The sequence below is a fragment of the Melospiza georgiana genome, chromosome 10 (assembly GCF_028018845.1).
Source record: "Melospiza georgiana isolate bMelGeo1 chromosome 10, bMelGeo1.pri, whole genome shotgun sequence".
NCBI lineage: Eukaryota > Metazoa > Chordata > Aves > Passeriformes > Passerellidae > Melospiza > Melospiza georgiana.
The window spans coordinates 21,451,030-21,476,491 of record NC_080439.1 but is presented as its reverse complement, the minus strand read 5'-3'; the positions used below and the strand labels follow the sequence as shown (position 1 = coordinate 21,476,491).

The 25,462-nt window shown below is 46.0% G+C and overlaps 1 protein-coding gene across 3 annotated transcripts in view; it reads left to right on the top strand.

The window, feature by feature from the left end:
* The window catches only part of FARP2 (FERM, ARH/RhoGEF and pleckstrin domain protein 2), a 77,407-nt gene extending 52,001 nt beyond the window's left edge, over positions 1-25,406 (top strand). For 2 of the 3 annotated variants that reach the window (XM_058031541.1, XM_058031540.1), the window contains exons 14-27: positions 536-708; positions 5,348-5,437; positions 6,698-6,831; positions 7,686-7,767; positions 9,576-9,813; positions 11,383-11,513; positions 12,275-12,343; positions 12,731-12,820; positions 13,488-13,570; positions 15,589-15,707; positions 16,447-16,610; positions 19,833-19,940; positions 21,288-21,439; positions 23,362-25,406. In XM_058031541.1, coding sequence (XP_057887524.1) covers positions 536-708; positions 5,348-5,437; positions 6,698-6,831; positions 7,686-7,767; positions 9,576-9,813; positions 11,383-11,513; positions 12,275-12,343; positions 12,731-12,820; positions 13,488-13,570; positions 15,589-15,707; positions 16,447-16,610; positions 19,833-19,940; positions 21,288-21,439; positions 23,362-23,449 — 1,721 coding nt within the window. In that variant the 3' untranslated portion in view covers positions 23,450-25,406. Of the gene's footprint in view, positions 1-535; positions 709-5,347; positions 5,438-6,697; positions 6,832-7,685; positions 7,768-9,575; positions 9,814-11,382; positions 11,514-12,274; positions 12,344-12,730; positions 12,821-13,487; positions 13,571-15,588; positions 15,708-16,446; positions 16,611-19,139; positions 19,280-19,832; positions 19,941-21,287; positions 21,440-23,361 lie in introns of all 3 variants that reach the window. The other variant, XM_058031543.1, reaches the window with a different exon arrangement.
* The last annotated feature ends 56 nt before the right edge of the window (positions 25,407-25,462 follow it).

Sequence of the window (25,462 nt, the reverse complement as noted above, 5' to 3'; positions counted from 1 at the left end):
CTAACAGGTGGATTGAGTCCATCCAGTTAATACTCAGTGCTACAAAATTGTTTTCTATGAGGTTATATAATACCTTAATTTCTGAATGTATTTCTAGCATACTTTGTCTTCTGGAGTGGCAAGTCATGGAATAATTCATCCTAGCTTTTCCCTGTGTTGAAAAGTAACTCCTATATTGAAAAGCAAAAATTAAAAGCTGTATTGCAGTCCCTGCAGTATAACCCTGTGTTGTGAATTGTGCTACTACTTTTCTGTGACAATAAGCAATTTATCCTTCCCTTTACTGTGGTTTTGCTGTGTCTGTCCTTACTGCACTGCCCTATAACCTCTGGGATGGAGGGAACACTCCCTTTACTTTAAGATACACACTGAATTCTTTGGATTTATTTGCCTTTTTGCTTTTTTACCTTTTTAAAAATAATATGAGATTACAATGCTGGTTTGCTGTAACAGTGGATAATCACGTGATTTGCACTATCTTTGAAATAATTTTCTCTCCTTTTCCGCTCCATTTTCTTGTTGTTTTCCCACCCAGGCCTCCCTGTGGACCATGGCCAGCTGTCCTCCCTTGTGCTGAAGAGTCCCCTGGGTTTGAGCCCAGGCTTTCAGGTGACTGCAGCCACCCAGGGCTCGTCCCCTCTGCTCAGCCCTGTGCTCAGCGATGCTGGTGGCGCCAGGATAGAGGAGGATGATGAAATGAAAAGGAAGGTAAGAGCACAGAGCTGGGCAGTGATGGTGCCATGTGGGAGCTGTGCTGGGCACAGCAGGTGCCAGTGAGGAGCTGTGCTTGCTTGCTGAATGCAGATTGTGCTTTATTCTGTGGTGGCTGGGGCAGAACTCCAGTGCTGAGGGTTGGTTGGATGTGTTGAGCTGTTGTGGCAGGAGTCCCCTCTGCCCTCCTGGCATCTTGTGTCTTCTTGGCATGGCCACTGGGAGCACCTCCCTCTGTTTTAGTAGGAGCAGTGTATCAGGGAATTGTGTTCAAAAACACCTTTTGTACCCCAGAATGGAAATGAGTTCAGGTTGGATATTAAGGAAAGTTTCTTTATCCCGAGGCTGATCCCTGTAGCAGATTCCCTAGGGAAGTGATCACAACACCAAGCCTAACAAAGATCAAGGAATATCTGGATGATGCCTCCATTCATATGGTTTATTTTCAGGTGGATCTGCAAGGAGTGGGGAGCTGGACACAATGATCCTGAGATCCTTATTTGTTAATGTATAAGGAGTTTGTTTGCTGGGTTCCTTCCTTTCCATGCAGTCTCATCACTGTCTCGTTGCTCCATCTCACCATACATTGTTCCTCCAGGCCATGCTTTCTGATCATAACAGGACCTTTAGAGGGATCCTGTGGTGTTCCCTTTGAGCTGTGGAGGACCTGAGCTCAGTGTGAACTCTCTCACATCCATTTCATTATGGGCTTGCTCAGCAGAGCTGGCTGTGTTGTTGAAGTTCCTCTCCATGGCTGACCCTTCTACATGGAGAGAGGTGGACAGTGCTCTGGCCTTGCAGAAGCTTGAGGTTCATTTTCTGGAAAGAGGGGGACAAAAATGCCCCTCACTTTTGCAGGTGCAGTGAGTCTCAAACCAGGAACAGCTTTGGGTCTTCAAGATGTGCTTGTGTCTGGGTGCTGCTCCATCCCTGGGCTTTTCTTTCTGCCTGGTGAAAGAACCTTTCAACCACTGAGCACTGGTTGCTTTAACCAGGGACTCCTCCACATGATGTGGGGTTTTCCTCACCCTCATGCAGAGCTCAGGATTTGCTGCATTTCTTCCAAAGGATAAAGAAGTCCACAGCAGTGTTCCATGACCATTTTTCTGGAAGACTCTCTGCTCTCCTTGCCTTGCTTGCAGAGAGGTTTGTTGGCTCTGGTGCTTGAGAAGGATCCAGGACCTTCCATTACAGTGCAAGGAAGGCTCCACTGTCCAAACTCAGTTCTGTATGGAGTCTGTGGCCACACTGGCATCTGCAGTTTTCCACACAGCCACAGAGAAGGAACAACCACCTTGTGTGGTCTTTGCTTCTGCTCTCCTGCTTGCCCCATCCAGTGTTCTGGTTGTCTTACCTCTGGCAGGACCAGGATCCTCAGGCAGAAAGGTCACAGGCCCTGCTCTTTGGTGTCTTTACCCCATTCTTGGGCACCTCCAGGCACTTTTGTGATGCTGTTGAGAAACACCCATGGTGTGGACGTGCTGTGAGTGCTTGCCAGAGAGAGGAAGGTTTAACCAGTGACTGGGAGCTGAGCTGCACACAGCCCACCCCACTGGCAGCTTCCCTGTCTCATTTAGACTTTCTGAGTGGAGTTTATAGCTTTGGCTGATCACTCTACTGTTAGTTTCCATAGTTATTTTAAAAATAACTCTTCTCATTTGTCCTTATGGCTTGGAAATAATGAGCAGAGACTGTGTTAGCTGACTTAAATGTGAAGCCCAACCCTTTCTGCCACATTCTGCATGGTCTGGTGTTTTGGCAGCTTGTGTTCTCCTTCAGGCTGAAACTAATTTATGAAAATGAGACTCCTTAGAAGGGAACTTCTTTTTCTTGTATTGATCTTAAGCTTGATCAACTCCTGAGTATTCCAAGGCTTTGATGTCTATTCAGAGACATTGTTGTAAGTGAAACAGACACAAGAGGAAACCAGTGTGAAATTGGTTACATTTCACAGGAGCTTCGCAGCTTTGTTGTACAAGAAAAATGCAATCTTGCAATATCTCACTGACTAGAGCTCTGTTTTGAAGATGATGCTGCTGTAGTGGTTAATCAGGGCAGGTTCTGCAAACTCTCCAGCCCTCACAATGTGTGCTGTCTGCTCTTTGCAGCCATGGTGCTGCTGGTCCAGTACTGACACCTTTAGAAACATGAGGGTTTCTTTTTTTCCTTTCTTTTTAAATCACTGTGCTTTTCTTTCATCTCACTGATAGATTTCTCCCTGTTCCTTCTCTAAAAGAGGCTGGTTGCAGCAACACACTTAAAGAAGGACATTGAAACTGGGCTTTTTGGGGGAGTTCCCCCACTCAGAGTTATTTTAACACTTCTGAAGCCTGGTGTTTGAAGTGAAAAGTTAAACATTTTTGGCCATTGCAAGTTCAGAGTAGAGCTCTTCACAAGATGGGTTTGCTGTATCTGGTGAGTGCTGAAGGTTTCCAGGTGGGATTGTTTGTACATTATATGGTGAAACATCATTTTTTCCAAGTGGGGATCTTTGCCTGGATGCCTGCTGTGGATGTAGAAACATTTTCTTTGGACTCTAGAAGGAGACTGCCACCTCAGAGAGTTCTTGTGTTTGGCTTTTGAGGCATGAGCTGATTTCCTTTCCCCTTGCAGAGCCTGAGCAGTGGTGAGGGTGTTTGGCAGGGCCCCTGTGCTCTGTGAGAGCCTTTCCACTCCTCTGGTGCAGGGTCTGCCCAGCAGCTGCTGCCAGCACTCTGCACAAGGGATGCACTTAGGACTGCTGCAAGACTGAAAAAAAGCAAATTAAGCACACTAAATTCCACCAGGGAGCAGTTTGGAAAGAGCAGGAACTTCTGAGAATTAACAGGAAGGGCTGATGTGCTGGGGAGGGAGAAAGGAACAGAAGGTGCCTGGGAAAAATAAAAGCCCTCTTGTGCCCCAGGTTAGCACAGAGTCAGCTGGAGAGGGAGGCAGAAACCTCAGAAGTGTTCAGAGGTGGAGAAAAACATGATCCATGCAGGCTATGAGAAGTGACAGGTTATGACCATGGTGTGGTTTAGTTTTTAAGGAAGTTCCCCCATCACTACCTGCCTGTGTGGAAGCCATGCTCCCATTTCACACACCTGCGTGCCCTGTAACATTTGAAAGAATTTCAGTGAGATCCTGTACATAATCCAGAAGGGGAGGTACCCAGAGCTGTGTGAGAACATCCCTGAGAGCAGAAACTCTCCTGTCTGTAAGGAACTGAGACTGAGAAGTGAGATGGTGAAACTGTGTCACCTTAGGCTCCAGGGAGGCCAGGAAAATGATGATGTTTCCTTTGGGAAGAGGCTGCTTATGGAGGATGCCCACTGAGGTTCCACAGCATATGAGGCTGCAGTCAGGTAAATAGGCCAGGGAAAAAAGGCCAAGATCAGGTAGGACTTTGCCTGTAAGACAGGTAGATTGAAGGGGGTGGCTGTGGAATAAGTAGGAGTGTGTTCTCTGCTTCCTCCAGAGAGCAGGCTGACATGTGGAACTGCAATAACTAGCATAAAACAACCTGAAAAGAGATTAGACAGTGTCTCAAAATTAATTATTTGAGGATACACTCCTCTAGAGATTCTCTGGACTCAACAGAGAGGTTACTGAGCACCCAGGAGAATGTGTCCTCCATGGGTAACCCTGAGCTGGAGGATTGGGAAACACTCAGTAGCTGTGCTGACAGCACTGGAGGCATCTCAAAGTGACTCTATAAAGAGAAGTTTTGATTAGCTCAGAACATACAAGGAAACAGAAGAAAGAATTTTCAAAGCAGTGTTTCCCTCAGGAGGGGCAGAGATGGAGGAGACCAAATTTTGACATAAGTTAGTGGCATTTGGCACAGAACTACAGCACAGCTTAGTGAGCTAAGGAGTCAAAGCAGTCCCTTACCTTGAAGAGTGACTAATTCCTTAATATTCCATGATTTTTAGTAATGTATGTTTTCAGGCTAGTTCTAATTTTCTGCTGTAGCTGCACAACATCTCTTGCCACCATTTCATTCCTTTGTTTTTCCATATCCATTCTGTCTTCTCTTTAAAGAGCAGCCCAGAGCAATCATTCAGGCAACAACTGCTGTGGTTTGATTTTCTTTTTTTCTTATCTAATTAATATGGCCTTCAAAGGAGTAGCTTGAGTAAAAGCTGTAAGTGGAAATAAGGAATTTTGGAAAAGGACTGCTTGCAAATCTGTTGGGCTGTTTTTGGTGGTTAGAGAAGGGTTTAAAATCTAGGAATATTGGATTAAGTGTTTCCATATTTCTGTAAAATGCTCCCTTGATTTGAGATGGAAGTTCCTGTAATGGAGGTGTCCAAAGCCAGTTTGGACAGGGCTTGGAGCACCCTGGTGTAGTGGAAAGTCTCTGCCCATGGCAGGGGGTAGAATGAGATAAGCTTTAAGGTCCCATCTAGCCTAAACCATCTGTGATTCTAAGATAATTGACATATAATTGGCATTTTTTTAATACTCTAACAATATAAAGAACATTTTATAGTAAAGTCAGCATTTGGGAATGTGATGCTGAACAAAGAGATGTCAGTAATGAGGTGCTCCATTTGCACACAGCAAGAGGAAGTGGATGTGAGGTTTGAGCTGATGCCCAGAGGAAATGGAGGTTTGTGTTTCAGTTCTCACTGGTGTCTGTGTGTCCTTCCAGCGCTGCCCCACAGACAAGGCATACTTCATAGCAAAGGAGATCCTGGCCACAGAACGCACCTATTTAAAGGACCTGGAGGTCATTACAGTGGTAAGTGCCTTTGACTTTATTTCTTTTCCCTTTTTATGACAGATTTGTGGTTGTTAGATTGGAAAAACTTGGAATTTCTTCTTGTGATGTAGCATAATCCATAAGCCAAGCAGCTGTCCCCTTCCTTGTTGCATAGCTCCTTCCCTGGACTTCAGCAGCTGCATCCTGTGCCATCCTGATGACCTAGACAAACTTTTGCTCTGAAAACTGTCAACAAGGAAAGCCTAAAAACATTTTGCAGGAGTCCCTTACCTTGTTAATATTACATGATTTTTAGTAATCTGTGTTTTCAGGCTAACTCTGATTTTGTGTTGAAACTGCACAACACTCTGTTTCAGTGATACCTGCCAGCTCTGCTTATAACCTGGCTGTCTTCTCTTTTTTTTGGTTTTCCTTGGGAAGTTTTTAGCCTTGGAAAACTTTTAGCCTTGTGCCTGTGGGTCTGTGAGCAGATGGCAGTTGCAAAGGGCATCGAACCCATGGGGGTTTGAAGAGTTTCTTCTTGTTTTGCTGCTTCTGTTTCTTCCTCCTCCTTTCACTCAGAATAGACAAGTGAGTCCCAGTTTGGAGGGCAGCATGAATTTCTAGTTCATGTGCTTCTAAAAGAGCTTTTTTTGTTCATGAGCTCAGTGTTTGAGCATTGTGACTGTTGCCTTCCTATAAGCTGTTGTTTTAATTTCATTAAAGAAAAGCTTGATTCCCTCAATGCTTCATGGCCTCAGTGGAGGTGTTCTCTGCAAGCTCATTGAGCACCATCTCACTCCAATTCCTCCTACAGGCTTCCCAGCACTTCTCCTAAAAGAAGGGGGAAAAATCTCAGAGGATTTTTGTAATACCCCCATCCCTGCCAGAAGCACTAAAGTGTGGAATGTGACCTCAACGAGATCTTCAGCTGAGTGACTGGCACAGGCTCCAGGCCATTGAGAGCAGTTTTATCTGCGTGGAAGTGGCAGCAGCTGGGGCAGCCACTGGGTAACTGACTGTCACTCAGCTGTCCCCAACCATCCCATCATTGCATTCAGAAACCAGCTGGTGCCCACAGCCAGCCATGGGCCTCATCTTCCTCATATTTGGCACAGAAAAAAAATCCCTTCTTTCCATTTTCCACAAATTACGTCTTCCCTAAATACTACTACTTCCTCCCTGCTTTTTCCCTGTGCATACTCTCTCCTCCCCCATCACTTCAGGAGCAGGAATTTTCATGCTAACAATGAATTTCTGAAGCAGAGACATTGATGAGAATTTCTGGTTTTGTTTCAGTGGTTCCGCAGTGCTGTGATCAAGGAGAATGCCATGCCCGAGGGCCTGATGACCCTGCTCTTCTCCAACATTGACCCCATCTATGAGTTCCACAGAGGCTTTCTCAAGGAGATTGAACAGAGGCTCTCCCTCTGGTAAGTGACATGGGGGACCTTTTTATACATCCTTACATCCAAACCAGACTGCAATTGGTATTTCTGCATCAACAGAAGCAAGGAGAAATCTTTTATGAAATTAAAGCCATGAAAAAAGTACAAACCATGTTGCACAAAGGCCATTTTCTAATCTTTGCTTTGTATATAATATCTTGTAGTTGTATGACTTGTGCACCAGACTGAGGGTTTTGTAATCACAGAATCATTTAGCTTGGAAAACACCTTTAAGATCATCAATTGTGGATATAATCTGATAGTGCTTATTGAGCCTTAAAAAAAAGAAGGAACACAAGATCAAAAAGATGATGCGTGTGTTTTTTCCCCACCTTTAATGAAATCTCCAGGTGAAAATCTAGGAAACATTTTTGTGATTAAGATGGGAGTTTAGTTCTTGCAATGCAGTTTATTTCACACATGATGTTTTTAAACTTTGTATTATTTTCTCCTGACCTGCCATGTTATATATTACAGTATAACTTCCTTTCAAAAGGAGGTGATCTACATAAACAAAGTGTGAACAAAAATAAATTCACAAAATCAGGTGGGGTTGTGTTATGATGTTTATGTGGAGGTCTGGAGTGTAAAACTCTCAAATAGACTTTCACACAAGCTCCTTTCTAGTCCTTTCTCAGTTTTTTAAGCATGTCTTTGTGTTTGCTGTTTTGTGCAGCATCCATATTTAACGTACCAAGTTCTCAATCTGAGCAGTGAAATCAGAATGTCAAATGCCTATAGATTTTTGTGAATTTCAAGGGAAGATGGAGGGAGAAAACAGGAACTTCTTGATCCCCCATGCATGTTTCCTTCTCCTTTTCTCCTCATGTGTGTTCCAGGGAAGGCAGGAGCAATGCTCATGTGAAGGGGGATTTCCAGCGCATTGGGGATGTCATGCTCAGGAACATGCACGCTCTCAAGGTAACACAGGCTGCAAGACCTGGAAGTTTGGGATTATTGAGGTGTTCTGTTTGGTTTTGTTTTGTCAAGGATCAGAGCTCAGAGTTAATATTTCCATTCATCACAGAATCCCAGGAGGGTTTGGGTTGGAAGTGGCCTTAAAGCCCATCCCATTCCACCCTCTGCCATGGCAGGGACACCTTCCACTGTCCCAGGTTGCTCCAAGCCCTGTCCAGCCTGGCCTTGGACACTGCCAGGGATCCAGGGGCAGCCACAGCTTCTCTGGGCACCTGTGCCAGGGCCTCACCACCTGTTACAGTCTGGTTCTTGAAATTATTAGAAATGCAAAAAAAAAATTAGAAACGCAAATGAGACTATATGCCAAAGTCAATAGTATGGGCTTTATTTAATAGTAAATATCAGAGAGAGAGAGAGAAGGAAGTGAAAGAAATAGAACAGATGTGGGGGAACAGAAAGAGAGAGATTAAAGAAAATATCACCACTCTGTGCATCCCACCAGTGTCCTGATGATCCTGTCCAGTTGGTCTTCTTGGTGCTGAGGGTCCCCCACAAAACACAGAATCATTAATAGGGATTAATATGTGCTCAGGCCAGGTGGAATGGCCAGGTACCTCCCCTGGAGAGGGGCAACTCTGACACAGTCTGTTGCAGCAGAGTGAATCACTGCAGTCCTGTGCAGTCCTGTGGTGCAAGGCCACAGGAATGAGTCTGGGAAGCACTTTGAGGGGGTCTTGGATGGATCAAGACCTCTCCTCAGCTGCTTCCCACATGCATGTCCCATGGATGTGGCCATCCTGGGGTTGGGGGTTTTACAACTGATCCAGTTTGGTGTAAGGGAGGGTGGGCGTTCACTGCCTCTGACCAGAGGTTTTGCTAAGCACCCAAAACTCTCCTCCTCTCCCCTTTATTTGGGGGTTCCATGCAAACCTGACCTTTTGGGCTATGGCCTCCCCCTCCCAAATCCAGTCAGGAATGATTTTCTGCTGGGTTTGGCTTTCTTGGGCATGCGTTCTTTTCCCTCTGCCTTGTTTATTCTCCCTGACCCACGATTATTGAATAATAGTGTTCCCTTTATCTTATCAAGGCATCTTAACTCTCAGTCCAAAGTTCCAGTCAGGCATCTTCAGGGAGGGCTGGGCTTCTGTGGCTGTAGCTTCTTTATACAACAGAAAAAAGGTTCCTAACAATGTTTAGGCCATGAACTATCAGATTCTAGTATCTGACACCACCCTCACAGGGAAGAATTTCTTTCCAATATCTCATCTAAAACTTTTCTTTTTCAGTCAGTCTCGAAGTAACTTTATTTATTTTTGAGAAACAATTTTAAACATGGTAAAATAATTGCAGGAAGGTTTTGTATCACTGTTGCTTATTTAGGCACCTACATTTACCTTGATAAGTGGTGTTTGTTGGTTATTCAGCAGAAAACAAAGAAAAGTTATTTATTTAGCTCCCCTATTGAGACCTTGATTCGCAAGGTCATTTAATTTAAAAATATACATATTTTTTAAAGGCAGAATAATTTCTTCTGAAATTAAATCAGCTTTATGTGGTGCAGAGTGCCTATGTAGGACAGTTACATTAGTGCTGCAGTAGTGGAGTATTTATTTAATTAAAACCAATGGCTTGAATGGGAGTGCAGGAGTGTGGGACTGCTATTTGTATCACCAGCATTTGGTATCCTCAGCAGGCACGGGCACAATTCCATACAAAGACTTATTTTGACCTTGATTAGGAGCTGTATGCCACTTCCTTTAATGATGGACTGTTTTCCTTTGATGCAAGTCACTTTGTGTCCATTTCCACAGGAGTTCACGGGTTACCTGCAGAAACACGACGAGGTCCTGACGGAACTGGAGAAAGCAACCAAACGCCTCAAGAAGCTGGAGATGGTTTATAAGGAGTTTGAGCTGCAGAAGGTTTGCTACCTGCCCCTCAACACCTTTCTGCTCAAACCCATCCAGAGACTGATGCACTACAAGCTGATCCTGGGGAGGCTGTGCAAGCACTACACAGCAGAGCACCGGGACTTCGCCGACTGCCGCAGTGAGTGAGCGCCCGGTGTGGGGAAGGTGCAACAGGAAAGCCTTAGAAATGGGATTGTGTGGCAAAAGATTTTGAGAATATGGAAACTATAAGTGAGATTGAAATGAAAGCAAGCTCTGAGATACCTCAGTTACTGAACAGCAGGAAAACAATGGTGTGGCTGGCTGAAGGTAATCCCCTTTTGATGGAACAACACCCTCTGCTTGCAGACAGCTCCAAGGGTCAGAGCAGACCCTACAGCTTGGCAGAAGGGGCCCAAAGAGGAGTTTTAGGGTTTAAAATGTTACACAGTGTGGTAATGTAATGATTCTTACAGGCTGTATGTAAATGCTATAGGATTTGTATATTATACTAGATTGGTTAGTGAGAATTAGAATATTCAGCACAGAAGAAGATTTATTGTATTGTAATAGGAACCTCACGCTCTTACCTTTTTTACTCTCTAACCTTTTTTACTCCCTTATGCTCTTACCCTCTTACCCTGTCTTCCTCTCTCCCCGTCTCCTCTCTCGGGCCTGCTCTGAGCTGTGTTTGGCAGGTCCCAGCAGGGCCCTGCACCCAGGCCCTTTGCAATAATCCCCAAATCCCAGCAGGGCCCTGCACCCAGGCCCTTTGCAATAAACCCCAAATCCCAGCAGGGCCCTGCACCCAGGCCCTTTGCAATAAACCCCAAATCCCAGCAGGGCCCTGCACCCAGGCCCTTTGCAATAAACCCCATGTTCCTGACCTGGCTGCAGAGATCTCTGCTCTCTGTCTGTCCCAGCTGTCCTACCCCCATGGCTCCTACAGCCCAGCCCTGTCCTGCTGGCAGCACTCTCCCCGTGGGCATCAAAACTCTGCCTGTGCCCTGGGAACACAAGAATTACACACTCATAGAATCTCAGAATGGTTTGGGTTTAAAGAAAGCTTAAAACTCAGCTCATTCCCCTTCCACCATGGGCAGGGATGATTTTGCTAGATCATGATGCTCAGAGGCCCCGTCCAGCCTGGTCTTGAACACTTAGCTTCACTTATTTTCAGTTATGTTCACAAATTCAATGTAAGTGCTTCTTTTTCCTGGCATTCCAGGAAGTGGGTTTCTCATGATGCATGCCAAAGCTGGAAAATGACCTTTTCTTGTCTCCTAGCAGGGGAAAAAAAAAAGAGGAGTTTTTTTTTACAACTTTTTTGTCATTTAGATGTAAAAATGTGACCAAAAATGCTTGTTTTGCAGCATCAGAAGTGTGTGTAGTAAAGTCCATTCATGACAAAGTGCTCTTTGGCAGAAATAGTTTGATTTTTTCATTTACTTTCAGCTGCATGGTTAATGCTTTTTGTTTAAGCAAAATCTCAGATACACAATGATCTCCAGAAGCATAGGAAATGCTGTGAAGTTGCTTGCTCTTTTTATCCTTCTCTAAAATACACTTAAATTGGCATTTGGACATTGTAGGTCCCTTCCATATGAACCATTCTGTTCTAGAATTGGCTATAAATTTCAGATCTAAGTTTCAGATTCAGTTTTCCAGGGGTGAAATGGGTGGCCTGGATTGCTCTGCTCTGGTCCCATTGGTGCTGTTCTCCACACAGATGCTCTGAAGGAAGTCACAGAAATGACCTCCCAGCTGCAGCACAGCCTCATCCGCCTGGAAAACTTCCAGAAGCTTACAGAGCTGCAGCATGACCTGATTGGGGTGGACAATCTCACAGCACCTGGCAGGGTAAGTGCCTCTGCTGAATTTTTGGAGCCTTTGGTGGTTTTATTTCCAAGGAAGTGCCTTTGGAGTGAGGATTTGCCATCACTGCCCCTCTGGTCTGTGTAGCTTCATGTAACTGAAGGTCTCTTAGTGAATGCCATGGATGGTGGATCATCCCCTTGGTGATATTCTGATCAGAAAGACTCTGCTTAAGCTCTGGCTGCAGTTTTGTGTTCCCAGTACAGATACTGGCTGTGCTGGGTGCTGTGAGTGACTGGGAACTGCTGTGTCCTGCTGCAAATGCACTCCCAGCTCTGCTTGAGTCTGCCTGGTGCAAACTCAGAGGGCACAGGGATGGTGAGAGCACAGCACTGGGCTGAACTGGTGTGGGTGCCTCTGTGTTACAGGAGTTTGTGCAGTTCCTGCCTGGATTTTTGTTTCTTTGTTTTTGATAGATGTACTGGGCATAGATACAGGAGCATCGCATGGGCTTTGGGGATGCTCTGGCAGTCACTGCAGTGGGATGTAAGTGTGATAGGTGAACTGCTGGTGTCCAACAGGAATTCTGCTCCTTTCCCTTCTCTTCCTTCACTGATTTAAATGCTGGCTGCAGCAAGGAGCTGATTCATGTCCCAAAAAAGGAAGGAAAGTGTCATTGGGCCTCTAAGAAATCTGTTAGTGGTCATTGCTGGGCACCAATCAACTCTGTGTACTCTGGGATGAAAATAAAATTCTCCCATTCAGGAAAGATCAAATATTATTTAATTTTTTCTTTTCCACTGCAGGAGTTTATCCGGGAAGGTTGCTTGTACAAGCTCACTAAGAAGGGCTTACAGCAGAGGATGTTCTTTCTGGTGGGTGTTGCTCCTGACTTTTATAAACCCAAAGTCTTCAAGATAAAGTTGTTGAGGAAGTGTGTTTTTATGTGCTTGTGTTGAAAATCAGCACCCGAGACTGAAAACTCACTCTAAGCAATGTTTTTAGAGGGTGTGGTTGTGGTACTACTCCCTGGTCAACTTGGTTCCTTAATGGCACAGAGTTTTAACAGAATTTAAACATTTATTTCCTCTTTTATAAGTAAACAAAAAAGAGGTTGGAAGGGTCGTTGGCTGACTGAGAAATGGCATTTTTCATGCATCTACAGTGGCCTTTAAACAACAGATTTTCAAGGAGATGTCAAAAAATCGTTGGCCCTGCCTGCTGCTCTCAGAGCACTGATTGTTCTCTTCCTGCCTTTGCAGTTCTCAGATATGTTACTGTACACAAGCAAAGGGGTCACAGGGACAAATCAGTTCAAAATCCACGGACACCTCTCTCTGCATGGCATGTTGGTAAGTGGTTCCATGTTGCGCCACAGGGTTAAGGAAATGGTTTTGCCTAAGGCAGGCTGAGGAATTCCTTCAGGGCACAAGGACCAAAGCCACAAACTGCTCCAAAGCAGGTCTCAGCAGCAATTGGACCTTGATGTGTGTCAAACAGAGCTTTGTTTATCTGCAGGTGATGAGTCTGTTCCTTCCACATTAGCAAAACAGCTGGAGCACACCCTGTTGCCCATTCGTTCTCACACTGTTGTGAGAGGCTGATCTGGAAATAGGGATTTATTTATCCTGGTGTTTTGTCCCCCTGCACACAGCTGGGCATGTAATCAATGCTCCTGCCTCCCCACACCTTTTCTAACAGGATTGTTCTTTCTGTCTTTGGTTTGCAGCTGATAGTGCTTGACCCCCCGGTGAGTAATGAGCCAAATCTGCTCCAACCCTTCCTTTCCCTGCCCTGCTGCAAGTGCTGCTGTGCCCCTGCAGTAGAAACACACCATAGATTTTCATAGAGAGCCAAAATAGACTTGAAAGTAGCTGGTATTCATCAGAGAGTTGCTGTTCTGCACTCCCTGCAGCAGGGTTGGGATCCTGTTTGACTCCAGTCCCAGCCAGCACAGGACAGTTTTAGTGTTTATTGGTGCCTGAGCACTGATGAGAAAAATATTTTCTTTTCCTGCAGGTGGAGGAGAGTGAGAATGAATGGTCTGTCCCACACTGCTTCACAATCTATTCTGCACAGAAAACCATAGTGGTGGCAGCCAGGTAATCCTGCTTTTCCTCTGGACTTCAAAATAAACCCAGGACTCTTCACAGCTCCTTTTTCAGTGTTGAATATTGGGAAGGAGCAGTTAGTTTATCCTGGGCTGATCACAGGGTGGGCAGCAGGAAAGGGGTTGGGATTGTGCCCCTCTGCCCTGCTCAGGTGAGACCCCACCTGCAGAGCTGCCCCAGCCCTGGGGCCCAGCACAGGAAGGAGCTGGAGCTGCTGGAGAGAGCCCAGAGGAGGCACCAGGGTGAGCAGAGGGATGGGGCAGCTCTGCTGGGAGGAAAGGCTGGCACAGCTGGGACTGTTCACCTGGAGGAGAGAAGCTCTGGGGTGACCAAATTGTGGCCTTGCAAGCCTGAAGGAGCCAACAAGGAAAGTAGAAAAAGACTTTGGAGAGGGGCCTGTGGGGACAGGACAAGGGGAAATGGTTTCCCACTGCCAGAGGGCAGGGATGGATGGGATATTGGGAGTAAATTCTTCCCTGTGAGGGAGGTGAGGTCCTGGCACAGGGTGCCCAGAGAAGCTGTGGCTGCTCCTGGATCCCTGGAAGTGCCCAAGGCCAGGCTGGACAGGGCTTGGAGCAGCCTGGGACAGTGGAAGGTGTCCCTGCCCTCATGGAGTGGGATGAGATGAGATTTAAGTTCCCTTCCCACCCAAACCATCCTGTGAGTCTGTGTTTCTGTCTGACCCAAAGCACAAATAGCAGCAATAAGTTTGCAATTGTATTTGTTTATTTGGGAATTGCCAGTGTCATCCTTCAAACCACTTCAGGAGACAAAATCTAAACATACAAATATTTTAGAATGAAAATTCAGAACATATAAATTGCTGTGAAGAGGGGAGAGTTCCTGCAGAATCTCATGGAGGAAGCTGGGGGAAAATTAAAGGCTGGCTTAGTAATAAAAACAATCAATTTTCAGCCTCAGTTATCCCTGTGCAGTGAGTTTGGTGCCTTTTTGTAATTAGGGTGGCTCCTACCCCTGGAGTCAGGATCAGCTTTAGGAGTTTTTGTCTGTTTGCAAGTCTGCTGTGAAAACCCAGCTGGAATCAGGAATGCCAACGATGCAGGGTGGGAGCACTAAATCTCAGCCTTAAATCACAAGGATTTTACTGCTTCATGACCTGTTTTTGAAAAATAACCACTACAGTATATTTATAAAGCAGGTGTGTAATGGCACAGGAGCCAATACCTTTGGTATGCAGATTTATTTTTTAAAATTCCAACCTAACACCTTAGAATGCAATTTTTTTAAGATCAACCATTTCCCAGCAGCTGTGAGTCTAAGGTGCTTGAAAGATTCCTAAATTTAGAAAAATAAATAGAATTTTACCTTCTCATGACTTTAAAATAGCTCAAAGGTTACCTGTCAAAAATAAAAATTACTGCTAGGCTTCGACCATGTTGGAATCTTCAGTCTAAATTAAAAACTTCCAGAAAAAAAAAGGTGGTTACCAAAACAAAGAAATGTTGTGGCTGTGTCTAAAGCCAAACCTTCCACTGTTGCATCCCTGTGGATACAGATACACCTTGAAGGGCTGTGAAGGTCTCACCTTGTAGGATCCTGGGAGGGGGGAAAGAAATTTCCTCTTTCTGTGCTCTGGGTTTTACTTGCTTGAGATGTCAGGTGCTCTTTAAAAGATGGGCTGTGCTTCAGGCTGCTATTTGTCCTTCAAAAAAATAATGGCTCCTATCCCCCATCTCCAGAATTCTCTCCTGACCCTGCCTGCTGTCTGTGCATTTTATTTGCTGTAAAGTCCAAGTGTTTAATTGTTAATTTAGTCTTGTTTCAAGGCTTGACTGTAGAGGTGGAGGCTGTATGAGGTCAGTTCCCTCTCTGGAAAGCTCCAGCTTTGGAGGAATTCTAATTTTGGTTTTATTTATCTAATGGAAGGATACTGCCCCTTGCTTTGGGCAGTGACCTGTGCCTTCAGCAGCAGGGCACAGCTCTGGGCTGGCAGATGCCCACTGCCTCTGCTTCCCTGGAGATGCCCACTGCCTCTGCTTCCCTTGCAGCACCCGCCTGGAGATGGGCAAGTGGATGGAAGACCTGAATGTGGCCATTGAGATGGCCAAGAAATCCACAGAGAAATCCGAGATGCTTCTGGAAAATTCCATCTGCAACCGCTCCAACAGTAAGTGCTGTTCCCTGCCCCCCTGAAGGCAGCACTTGTCCTGTCCTTTCTGCTTTTCCTTTTGTGAGTTTGATGACATAAATGATGTATTTTTATAGTTCATATGATGATAGAGAATTAATTGGGCTTTGGTTTTAATCAAAAGAGATATGCTTGTCTTCCCAGACTGATGTTCAGGGCAGCTTTAAATGCAGCAGAGATGCTCCCATTGCAGAGTTGTTAATTTTATAAGGTCCCTTATAAAGGGACTTTATAAAATCCTAAAAACCCTCACATAGCTTTTTCTCAATTTAACTATGTGGTGAGTGTTTTTGTCCAAAATGTAGAGTCTCTGGAGGTCAGCTTTTACAGCCCAGTATTCCTGTGCCTGTCTGGGGCTGTTATGGCTGTGCTGAAACATGGAGTATTTTTTCTTGGAGACCTCTGTAGGTCTGTCACAGCACTACTCAGACCACTCTGTGATTTTAATCTAGTGGAAGGTGTCCCTGCCCGTGGCAGGGGGTTGGAATGATAAGCTTTAAGGTCCCTTCCAACCCAGACCATCCTTGGATGCTGTGAGCCAGCTGCCCCAGGCAGAACTGAGTTGAAACCCAGACTGATGTGCTCAGAGTGGTGCAGGAGCCGTGTAACCAGTTCAGCTGGACATGACAAGAGAAAACCTCCTTTCTCAGACATCCCAGCTTCTCTCACTTTTCTATTGCACAGTTTACTTAAACCACTGCCCCATTCTCCTCCCCAGGATCCTCAGATGAGGTGTCAGTAGAGCAGGAGTCAGAAGATGACATTCACTCCTCCCGTAGCTCCCTGGACAGGCAGAGCCAGCCCCGTGCCAACACCACGGTGCACGTGTGCTGGTACCGCAGCACCAGCGTCTCCATGGCCGACCACAGCGCGGCCGTCGAGGTACCCGGGCCAGCCCTGGCCCCTGTGCCCCCTCTCAGCCAGGGAGAGCCTGGGCACCCCCACCTGTGCATGCTGTCCCCCTGTCTGGCTGTCTGTGTGTCTGCTCTCCGTGCAGCAGGGCTTCGCTTGGGCAGCGGGAACAAAGCGGGGAAGGGTTACAGGAAATTCAGGATGTGCTGGGGCTGAATTCTCCTTTGGGTGTCACCCTGCTTTGCTGTGGGACTGAGCAGTGGCACTGCTGCTGCACTGCTGGGCACTGCTGCTGCACCTCCAGTCCTGGGGTCAGTTTTGGGAACCTCACCACAAGAAGGACATTGAGGAGCTGGAGCGTGTCCAGAGAGTGACAGTGGAGCGGGGGGAGGATCTGGAGCACCAGGAGCAGCTGGAGGGGCTCAACCTGGAGAAAAGGAGGCTCAGGGGGGTGATTTTTGTGTTTTTGGTTTTTTTTTTCTTGTCTTTTGGTCTTTTTCTTGTCTTGTTTTTTTTTTTTTTTTTTTTTTTTTAGAAAAGGCAAAGAAGGCTTTATTCAAAAGAACCGCATGGTTTTTATAGAGTGGTGTGACCATGTTCACAGGGGTTCTTGGATGAGGGAAGAGACAAGCATCTGACTCCATGTTTCAGAAGGCTTGATTTATTATTTTATGATATATATTATATTAAAACTATACTAAAAGAATAGAAGAAAAAGGTTTCACCAGAAGGCTGGCTAAGAATAGAAAGGAATGATAACAAAGGTTTGTGGCTCGGACAGAGAGCCTGAGCCAGCTGACTGTGGTTGGCCATTAATTAGAAACAACCACATGAGACCAATCCCAGATGCACCTGTTGCATTCCACAGCAGCAGATAACCATTGTTTACATTTTGTTCCTGAGGCCTCCCAGCTTCTCAGGAGGAAAAATCCTAAGGAAAGGATTTTCCATAAAAAGATGTCTGCGACAGAGTGGTACAATAGATTCTGTTCTATTGGCTGACTAACAGAAACATCTTTCTGACACACTGTCCTTGAGAGGAACAGAAAAATAAAGTAGAAAAACACTACTTGCAAATTGTTTATAGTCAACAAGTTATCACATCTTTCCAGCTCCCTAAAACTTTTCACAAGCTCCTGTGAGAAATGCTTCCTGTTTCTCTCTGTGCCATGGCATCTACAGGGGGACCTTCTGGCTTTCCACAACTCCTGACAGGAGGGAGCAGCCAGGTGGGGGTCAGGCTCTGCTCCTAGGGAACAAGGGACAGGACAAGAGGGAATCACCTCAAGCTGCACAGTGGAGGTTCAGGTTGGGAATCAGGAAGAATTTCTTAGCAAAAAGAGTGGTTAAGCATTGGAACAGGCTGCCCAGGGCAGTGGTGGGGTCACTATCCCCAGAAATGTTCAGAGATTGTGTGGATGTGGCCCTTTTCTAAATTGTTAAGTGGAATTTAGTCAAATTGATGATCTTGGAGGTCTTTTCCAACCTTAAAGGTTCTATGATTGTAATGGTCTCCTCTCCATGATATTTTCCTTGAGAGACTGACTGTGCTGTACAGAGCTCTGGTTAGCTGCTGTGCTGCACCCAGAATTAAGAGGGAATTCAGTTGGAATTCTCTGCCCTTCCCTTGCTGGCAGGACTGAGCAGCCAAGTGTCCTTTCATGGCAGCCTCATTTTATGCTGAGCAGAGATGTTGATTATGGAGGTGTCCAAGGGCAGGCTGGATGGGACTCTGAGCAGCCTGGTCTAGAGGAGGGGGTCCCTGCCCATGGCAGGGGTTGGAACCAGATGAGCTCTATGGTCCCTTCCAGCCCAAACCTTTATGGGGTTCTGTGAGCCACTGGTTCCTGCAGTCTGACTGCTCCTCACAGTGCAGGGCAGCACTGGTGGCACATTTGGGCACTGAATCCTGCAGATTTCGAGGCTGATCAGCTCAGCACTCCTTACACTGCTTGCACCAACTCTGGTTTTACTTTATGCAGCAGTTTGGCAGGGCAGGACCCCTGCCTGGAGGCTGGGAAGACTTCCTGAAGTGGGAAGGACCCTAAATAACATGGACTGGATAAGGAAGTCACTCACCTGACAAAGGCAATGGGGCAGGGGGCTGCAGCTGTGTCTGGGCCTGCCTGTCCTGCTCTGCTCTTGAGGCACTTGTTCAAGTGGAGTTGAAAGTTTGGGCACTGGAGCTCCTGTGTTTTTCTGATAGAGACCTTGTGGATCAGCTTGGTAGGGAAGTGCTGTAGGTGTGAGCTGGGCTTGAGGTACAGACATTGGGCACTTGAGCTGGCTGAGTTGTGGTTTCTGTTGGAGGGCCCAGGCCTTTCCCTGCTGACACCTGGGGAAAGGCACCAGTTCTGTGCATGGATAACAAGCCCAGCCTGCTGCAGGCTCTGGGATGGAATGTGTGATTCGTGCACTGGCTCTCACTCTGACCTGTTCCATGTTCTAACACCGTCATTTTTCTCACAATCCATTTTCCTTTGACAGCCACCTTTCTTGCATCACTCCTCTCACCCTAACATTCTGTTTTTCTCTTTCTCTCCCCCTTTCTCTGCTCAGTTTTCTGCTCTCTTGCTGTTTCTCCAGAGCTTCCTCCTCGCTATTTGCTGGGCCAGGCCCAACGGCCCAACACAATCACCCATGTTTGCTGGTACCGGAACCAGAGCCTTTCCCTGTCTGATTACTTGTGCATGATCCAGGTAAAGATGCCTCTCACATGTTGTGCTGGTGGGGAGGAGCCCTGGGATGCCCAGGAAAATGTCCTGCTTCCTAACTGCTCACATGAGGATCCTCATCCTCAGAGGCAGATGTGTGCCACTGCCTTGTTAAGACAGGATTTCCTCCTGTTTATGCCTCAAAAAAATGGTTCTCTCTGTAAATCTGCCACATATCCTGTCTTTTTCTCAAATTACAAAATTCCTGTGTTGCCATTCCATGCCAGAGGTTTCCCTGTGCTGCTGGCTGACTCCAAGGCCGTGTTCCCCTCCCTGCAGCCCCTTCCATGGCAGCTTTGCTTTGTGTAGCTTGTGTTGTTCATCTCCCAGCTCTGCAGCCCTCTGTGTCCTCTCCTGCTTTGTTTCTCTTCTCACACAGTGTGTTCCACGTGGCTTTTCTGCATGTCAGAAAGGGTGGCTGGAAGGGAGGGACCCTGGTGGCTGTCACCATGCCTGGGTGAGGGGACAGGAGCAGGGCTGGGCTGCAGCAGGATTGCAGCCTGTGATTCCAGGGAATTCTCTTTTCCTTCTGTGCCAGAACCAGCTCTCTGGGTATCTGCTGAGGAAATTCAAGAACAGCAATGGCTGGCAGAAACTCTGGGTGGTCTTCACCAACTTCTGCTTGTTCTTCTACAAGACACACCAGGTGAGGGGGTGATGGGCAGGTCCTGGGGGCACCTGGGGATCCTGGGCTTCCAATCACTGCTGTTTGAGGGACAGTCCAGGGGAAGAGGAGGTAATTAATTCATAATAAAGCTGATCTCTGAAAGGCGGTGGGCACTTCTGTAGGGGTATAGAATATAAGAAAATATAGTGTAGAAAGTAGTCTTACCCCTAAGGAGTTGCAGCTGGGCCAACTATCAAGGATTAGGAACAGGCCTGGCTTTAACAGGCCACAGCTGCAAGCAATGAGAAGAAGATGCTATAAAAGAGTGGGGTGGCTGGGTGAGAAGGGAACTGGAGTCAGTGGCTGCTTTGTGGAGAAGAAAGAGTCAGTGCTTGGAGGAGAAGCCCATGAGAAATACCAAGGAGGTTTGAAACTTTTGAGATAAGGTGACAACACACTTCTTGTGGAACTTAATCAGAATTTCCAGTTCTGATGGTTCTGACCTTCTGTGATTGAGGGGGAAATGTCTCCTCATGCAGTGACTGAGGGCTGTGAGGGACACAGCAGCCTCTGGGCCTTCTTTGCCCACTTCTCTCTGTGCTGGGCTTCAGCTCAGCCTGACAGGCTCCAGGGGTTTTTCTGCCCATGGTGCATGCAGCACTGCTTGATCATGAACCATGGTGCAGTGCAATTCTTTCATCTTATTAATCAAATAAACTGTGATAACCTGTGATGTGTTCACAGGAGTCTGAGGATGAGGGAAGAGATGAGGATCTGACTCCATGTTTCAGAAAGCTGATTTATTATTTTATGGTATATATTATATTAAAACTATACTAAAAGAATAGAAGAAAGGAAGAAAAAATAACAAAAGCTTGTGTCTCACACAGGAAGTCTGAGCCAGCTGACTGTGATTGGCCATTAATTAGAAACAACCACATGAGACCAATCCCAGATGCACCTGTTGCATTCCACAGCAGCAGATGACCATTGTTTACATTTTGTTCCTGAGGCCTCCCAGCTTCTCAGGAGAAAAAATCCTAAAAGAAGAATCTTGCAGGAAATATCATAGCTACAATAACCCAGTAATTGGATTATTCTGGCTTCTTTCCTTGAGGTCACATTTCTTTTGTTTTGTCAGATCTGTGCTTTGAGTTCCATAGGAAGGGTGCAGAGGAGGAGGAGGGAGCCCAGGAGGCAGCGTTGGGCAGAGCAGCAGAAACAAATAACCATAAAAAATGAGAGAAGTTGGGGGAAGGTTTAATCATAAACTGTTGGTGGCCTTGCAGAAGAGCTCTCCTGTTGTCTCTGAGCAAGGGTGCACAGCCCTGCCCTGTGGCACACAGGGTGCCTGGCACTCAGGGCTGGGCTCTTGGGCTCTTGCAGGATGATTATCCCCTGGCCAGCCTCCCCCTGCTGGGCTACACGGTCAGCTGCCCTGTGGAGGCAGATGGCATTCACAAGGATTATGTCTTCAAGCTGCAGTTCAAGTCCCACGTGTACTTCTTCAGGGCTGAGAGCAAATACACCTTTGAGAGGTAATTTTCTGTTTTCTCTGTCTTGGTTTATAACCTGCTCTTAACTCAGTGGTTGGTCATTCCATCCTCTCTTACAGGGAATATAGGGAATGATTGGCATGTGACTCCATTGATTCAGAATGCTGAACGTATCAAAACTATATTATAAATATATATATTACTATATTATAAATATATATTACTATATTATAAATATATATATTACTATATTATAAATATATATTACTATACTATAAATATATATATTAAATATAATATATATATAAATATATATAATATAAATATATTATATTACATTGTACTATACTATATTAAAGAGATATACTAAATTACATACTAAAGGCAACTCCTGACAGTTAGGACACACCTTTGAGTGATTGGTTAATTAATATTAACCAATTAATATTAATCAGGGAATGACTGGCATCTGACTCTATTGATTCAGAATGCTGAACAATTGCTTTATTAAAACTATATTACATTATGCTATAATATATTAAAGAGATTCTGTACTATACTGAATTACCATACTAAAGAAAATACTAAATTAATGACAATTTTTATTGTAAATAAATTAAATACAATAATTACTAAATTAAATACAATAATTACTAATTACAATACTAAAGAAAACTCATGACTGTCTCCCAACAGTCAGGACACAGCTTGGAGTGATTGGTTAATTAATATAAACAACCATCACCAGAATCCAATCACCAAATCCCTTCAGGTAAACAATCTTCCTAACACATTCCACATGTGCAAAAACAACAGGAGCAGCAAATAGAGATAAGAATTGTTTTCTCTTCTTCTCTCTTTGCTTCTCCAGGAAAAAGTCCTGTGAGAGAGAATTATCTTTCTCTCTGTTCAGAGCATGTGAATGCCACACTCTCTTTCCTCCTAGTCTGAGTGATCTTCCAGCACATTCTCAGGAATAACATTCCCTTCTTCTCCCCACCAATGATATTTGGAGATCCCTCCTGTGTGTTTGGATACACCTGAGCTGTGCTTTGTGCCAGGACTCTGGGGTTTCTTGGGGCCAGGGAGGAATGTGGGAGGGGAAGGGCTGTGGGGTCTCAGCTCCAGCAGCTCTTTGGGATTCCCAGGTTCTGTAAAGAGTTTTTTGGTTTTTATCTTCCATCTCTGGGAGCAGAAGTTACAACATGAGGCTGAGAGCAACAAGTGCAGGGCTCCCTTTCACTGGTCTGCTTTCTCTGTAATTATTTTATTATTATCATCTGTAATTACAATTAATTGCTCTTAGGGCTTCCACAGAGAGTCCAAACTGTGTGAAATGCACCAGGTACAAAACTTTGCTGCTGTGTTGAGAACCCCTGCTCTGGGCCCTGCCATGCAGGGTTGGATTGGTGGTTTTGGAATGTGGTTTACTGAGGTGTCACATGTCCCCTTCCTTGGGAGAGTGTCACACACTTGTGAACACCTGAGGTATCAGCTACCTGAGCCCTAAGTTGTGCTTTTTAATGCACTGGGCTCATGGTAGGGATTTCAGGGGAAAAATGTCCAATTCACAACAGATTTGTCTTGCCTTTTCTCTGTTGCTTTGCTTTCTTCCACAGGAGCAGGGCTGTTACCTATTTCCTAATTTATTGTTAAGAAAAGCAGTAATTATTATCAGCTTGTCACCCTTGATAACACTGAGGAGAGAGCACAGTGAGCTCTCATGGGAGTTCTCTGGAGCTCAAAGCACTGCAGACTCATTACTTGGACAGGCAACCACATTCTGCAGGGTATTTTCTGCAGACACATCTCAAGCTGTCCCTTTGAAGAGTTAATTGTCCAGAAGACTTGTAAAAGAAAGAAAATGGCTGTTTTGGAGGTTTGGGAAAGAGGTACAGCTCATAACAAAGGACAAGATTCCCTGTGAGTGGAGGTTAAGCATTCCTCATGTCTTTTCTTGGCAGGTGGATGGAGGTGATCAAAAGAGCCACCAGCTCTCCTGCCAGGTCGAGCCTGCCTGTCCCCAAGGAGAAGGACACTCACACAGAGTGATGTGGGGCAGAGCTGGATCTCTGCTGGCAACACCAACAAAACAGGTGGGAGCAGGAGGCTCTGGAGTTGGCAAAGCAAAGAGCCAGGAGGCTCCTTCCCCCCAGAATGGAAAGTGGGGCTGCAGCCAGGGATCACATCCATTCCCAAAGGTGGGGAAGAGGGGCAAGTCTGTTCCAGCTGGACCTACTCAGAGAGAACCCAACACCACCACCATCATGGAGGGGTTCTTGTTCCCTGTACCTGTACAGTGACACCTTTGCCTGCCCTGAGGGCAGCTCCCACCTTCTTTGTACACCTTGACTGGATGCTCAGCACACAGGGGAGGAACCCAGCAGCCTCCAGGGGTGCAGCTGGCTGGCAGCAGAGGGTGCCAGGGCTCCTGCCCTGGTGCTGGCAGCACAGCCTGTCCTGCTGGCACAGCTGCCTCAGACAGACAGGGACACCCCACGTGCTGCCTCACTCCCAGCTCGTTCTGAACAGCCAACTGCAGCTCTCCCAGCACAGCTCTGCTCCTCAGGAGCTGCCAGGGCAGCAGCTTTCCAGGCAGGCTGAGTCTCTGTGGAGGTGCTGCTGGGTTGTGGATCGGTGCAGGGGGGTGCATGGTTTGTCCTCTGAACTCAATCACTGTTCTCATATCACAGCTCCAGTTTCTTTATCCCTTAGTAGGAGTTAAGGCATGGGATGGCAAACACTCTCCACTCTGTTGTGGGTGATGTTTTCAAGGCATTTAAGCACTGCAGGAGAGCAAGCCTCTGAAAGTCACTGTTGCTTGTGCTTTTGTCATGGCAAGACTTGTGAAAATCCCTCATCTTCTAGTTCAGTTTGGGGTGGGATCCATCTTCTGTTTCTCATGAAGGTGTAAAAGTCACTGGATTCCAGATGGAGCATTAGTGTCTGTGGACTCTATTAAATTTCTGTATTCAATCTGAAATGTTTGCAGCTTGTTCTCTTTTGTACAGCTGTCACCTTTGGGTGCCTCCACAGAAGGACTGACATTTGCTAAGTGCCACAAGGTGCTGTTGGATGTGGCTTTGATGGGCTGTGGGGACTCTGGTTTATTTTAGATAGAAAAGTGTTTGTGTAGCAATGGAAGGAACAAGGCAGTGAAGCAGTGAGAGCAAAAGGGAAAGTGTTGCATGCTGAGGGGATGGAGCAATGTGGAGATCCCATGGGACAATGGGATGGACAGAGGCCAGCACGAGTGTTCAGGTATGGTCTCAAGTATTTGTGGGATGAGGACTGAGGGGAGGGGGAATCCAGAGGGATTTTCTTGCTTGGCATTTGCATCCTAGAGGAGTGACTGCAGACCCAGCCTTTGCCACCACTGTCACAAAGACCATTGTCCCATCTAAGTTAAATGTACTTAATTTATTAGTGTCTTCATTTATTATTTTTTTAATTGCCTGTTGTAGGTGTATCCATGTGGATTGATTAGACATGTTATACTGTGGCTGAATATGACTGTTTAAAGTAAATAGCATCTTGGTATAAAACTCTGTCAGCCTCTTATTCCTGAGCTCACCATCCCAGGTTCCAGTTACTCAGTTTTCCATGTCTCTGGATCTCAGTTCACCCTGTACCAAGTGCTCTCCATCCAAAGTGGGGCTCCCACAGGGAGCAGGAGTCTTCCCTAAAGGTCTGTGGGCTGGTGAGTGAATGATCCTTTTGTTGCTTCTGTGCTGGAGCCACAGCTCAGCATCTCCTTGAAGATGCAGTGGCTGAGGGGGGTTCTCTAAACCAGGAGCCTCTGCAAGGACTTTAGCAGGCAGCCCAAGTCCCTTCTTGGTTTGACAGGGCTGAGCTCAAATCTCTGTGCATTTAAAGTGCCAAAACCATTGCTATTCCTGGCAAAACTGCAAACACCTCACCTCAGTGAACTCTGACAGTGGTGCAGTGGGTTATCCCCAAAGATGGAGACTCCAGCACCTCCCTGGGCACCCCTGCCCCACCTGGGCCCAAGAGGAACTGGTGCCAGTGGAGCCTGAGTCTAAAGACTGCAGGTAATGAACAAAC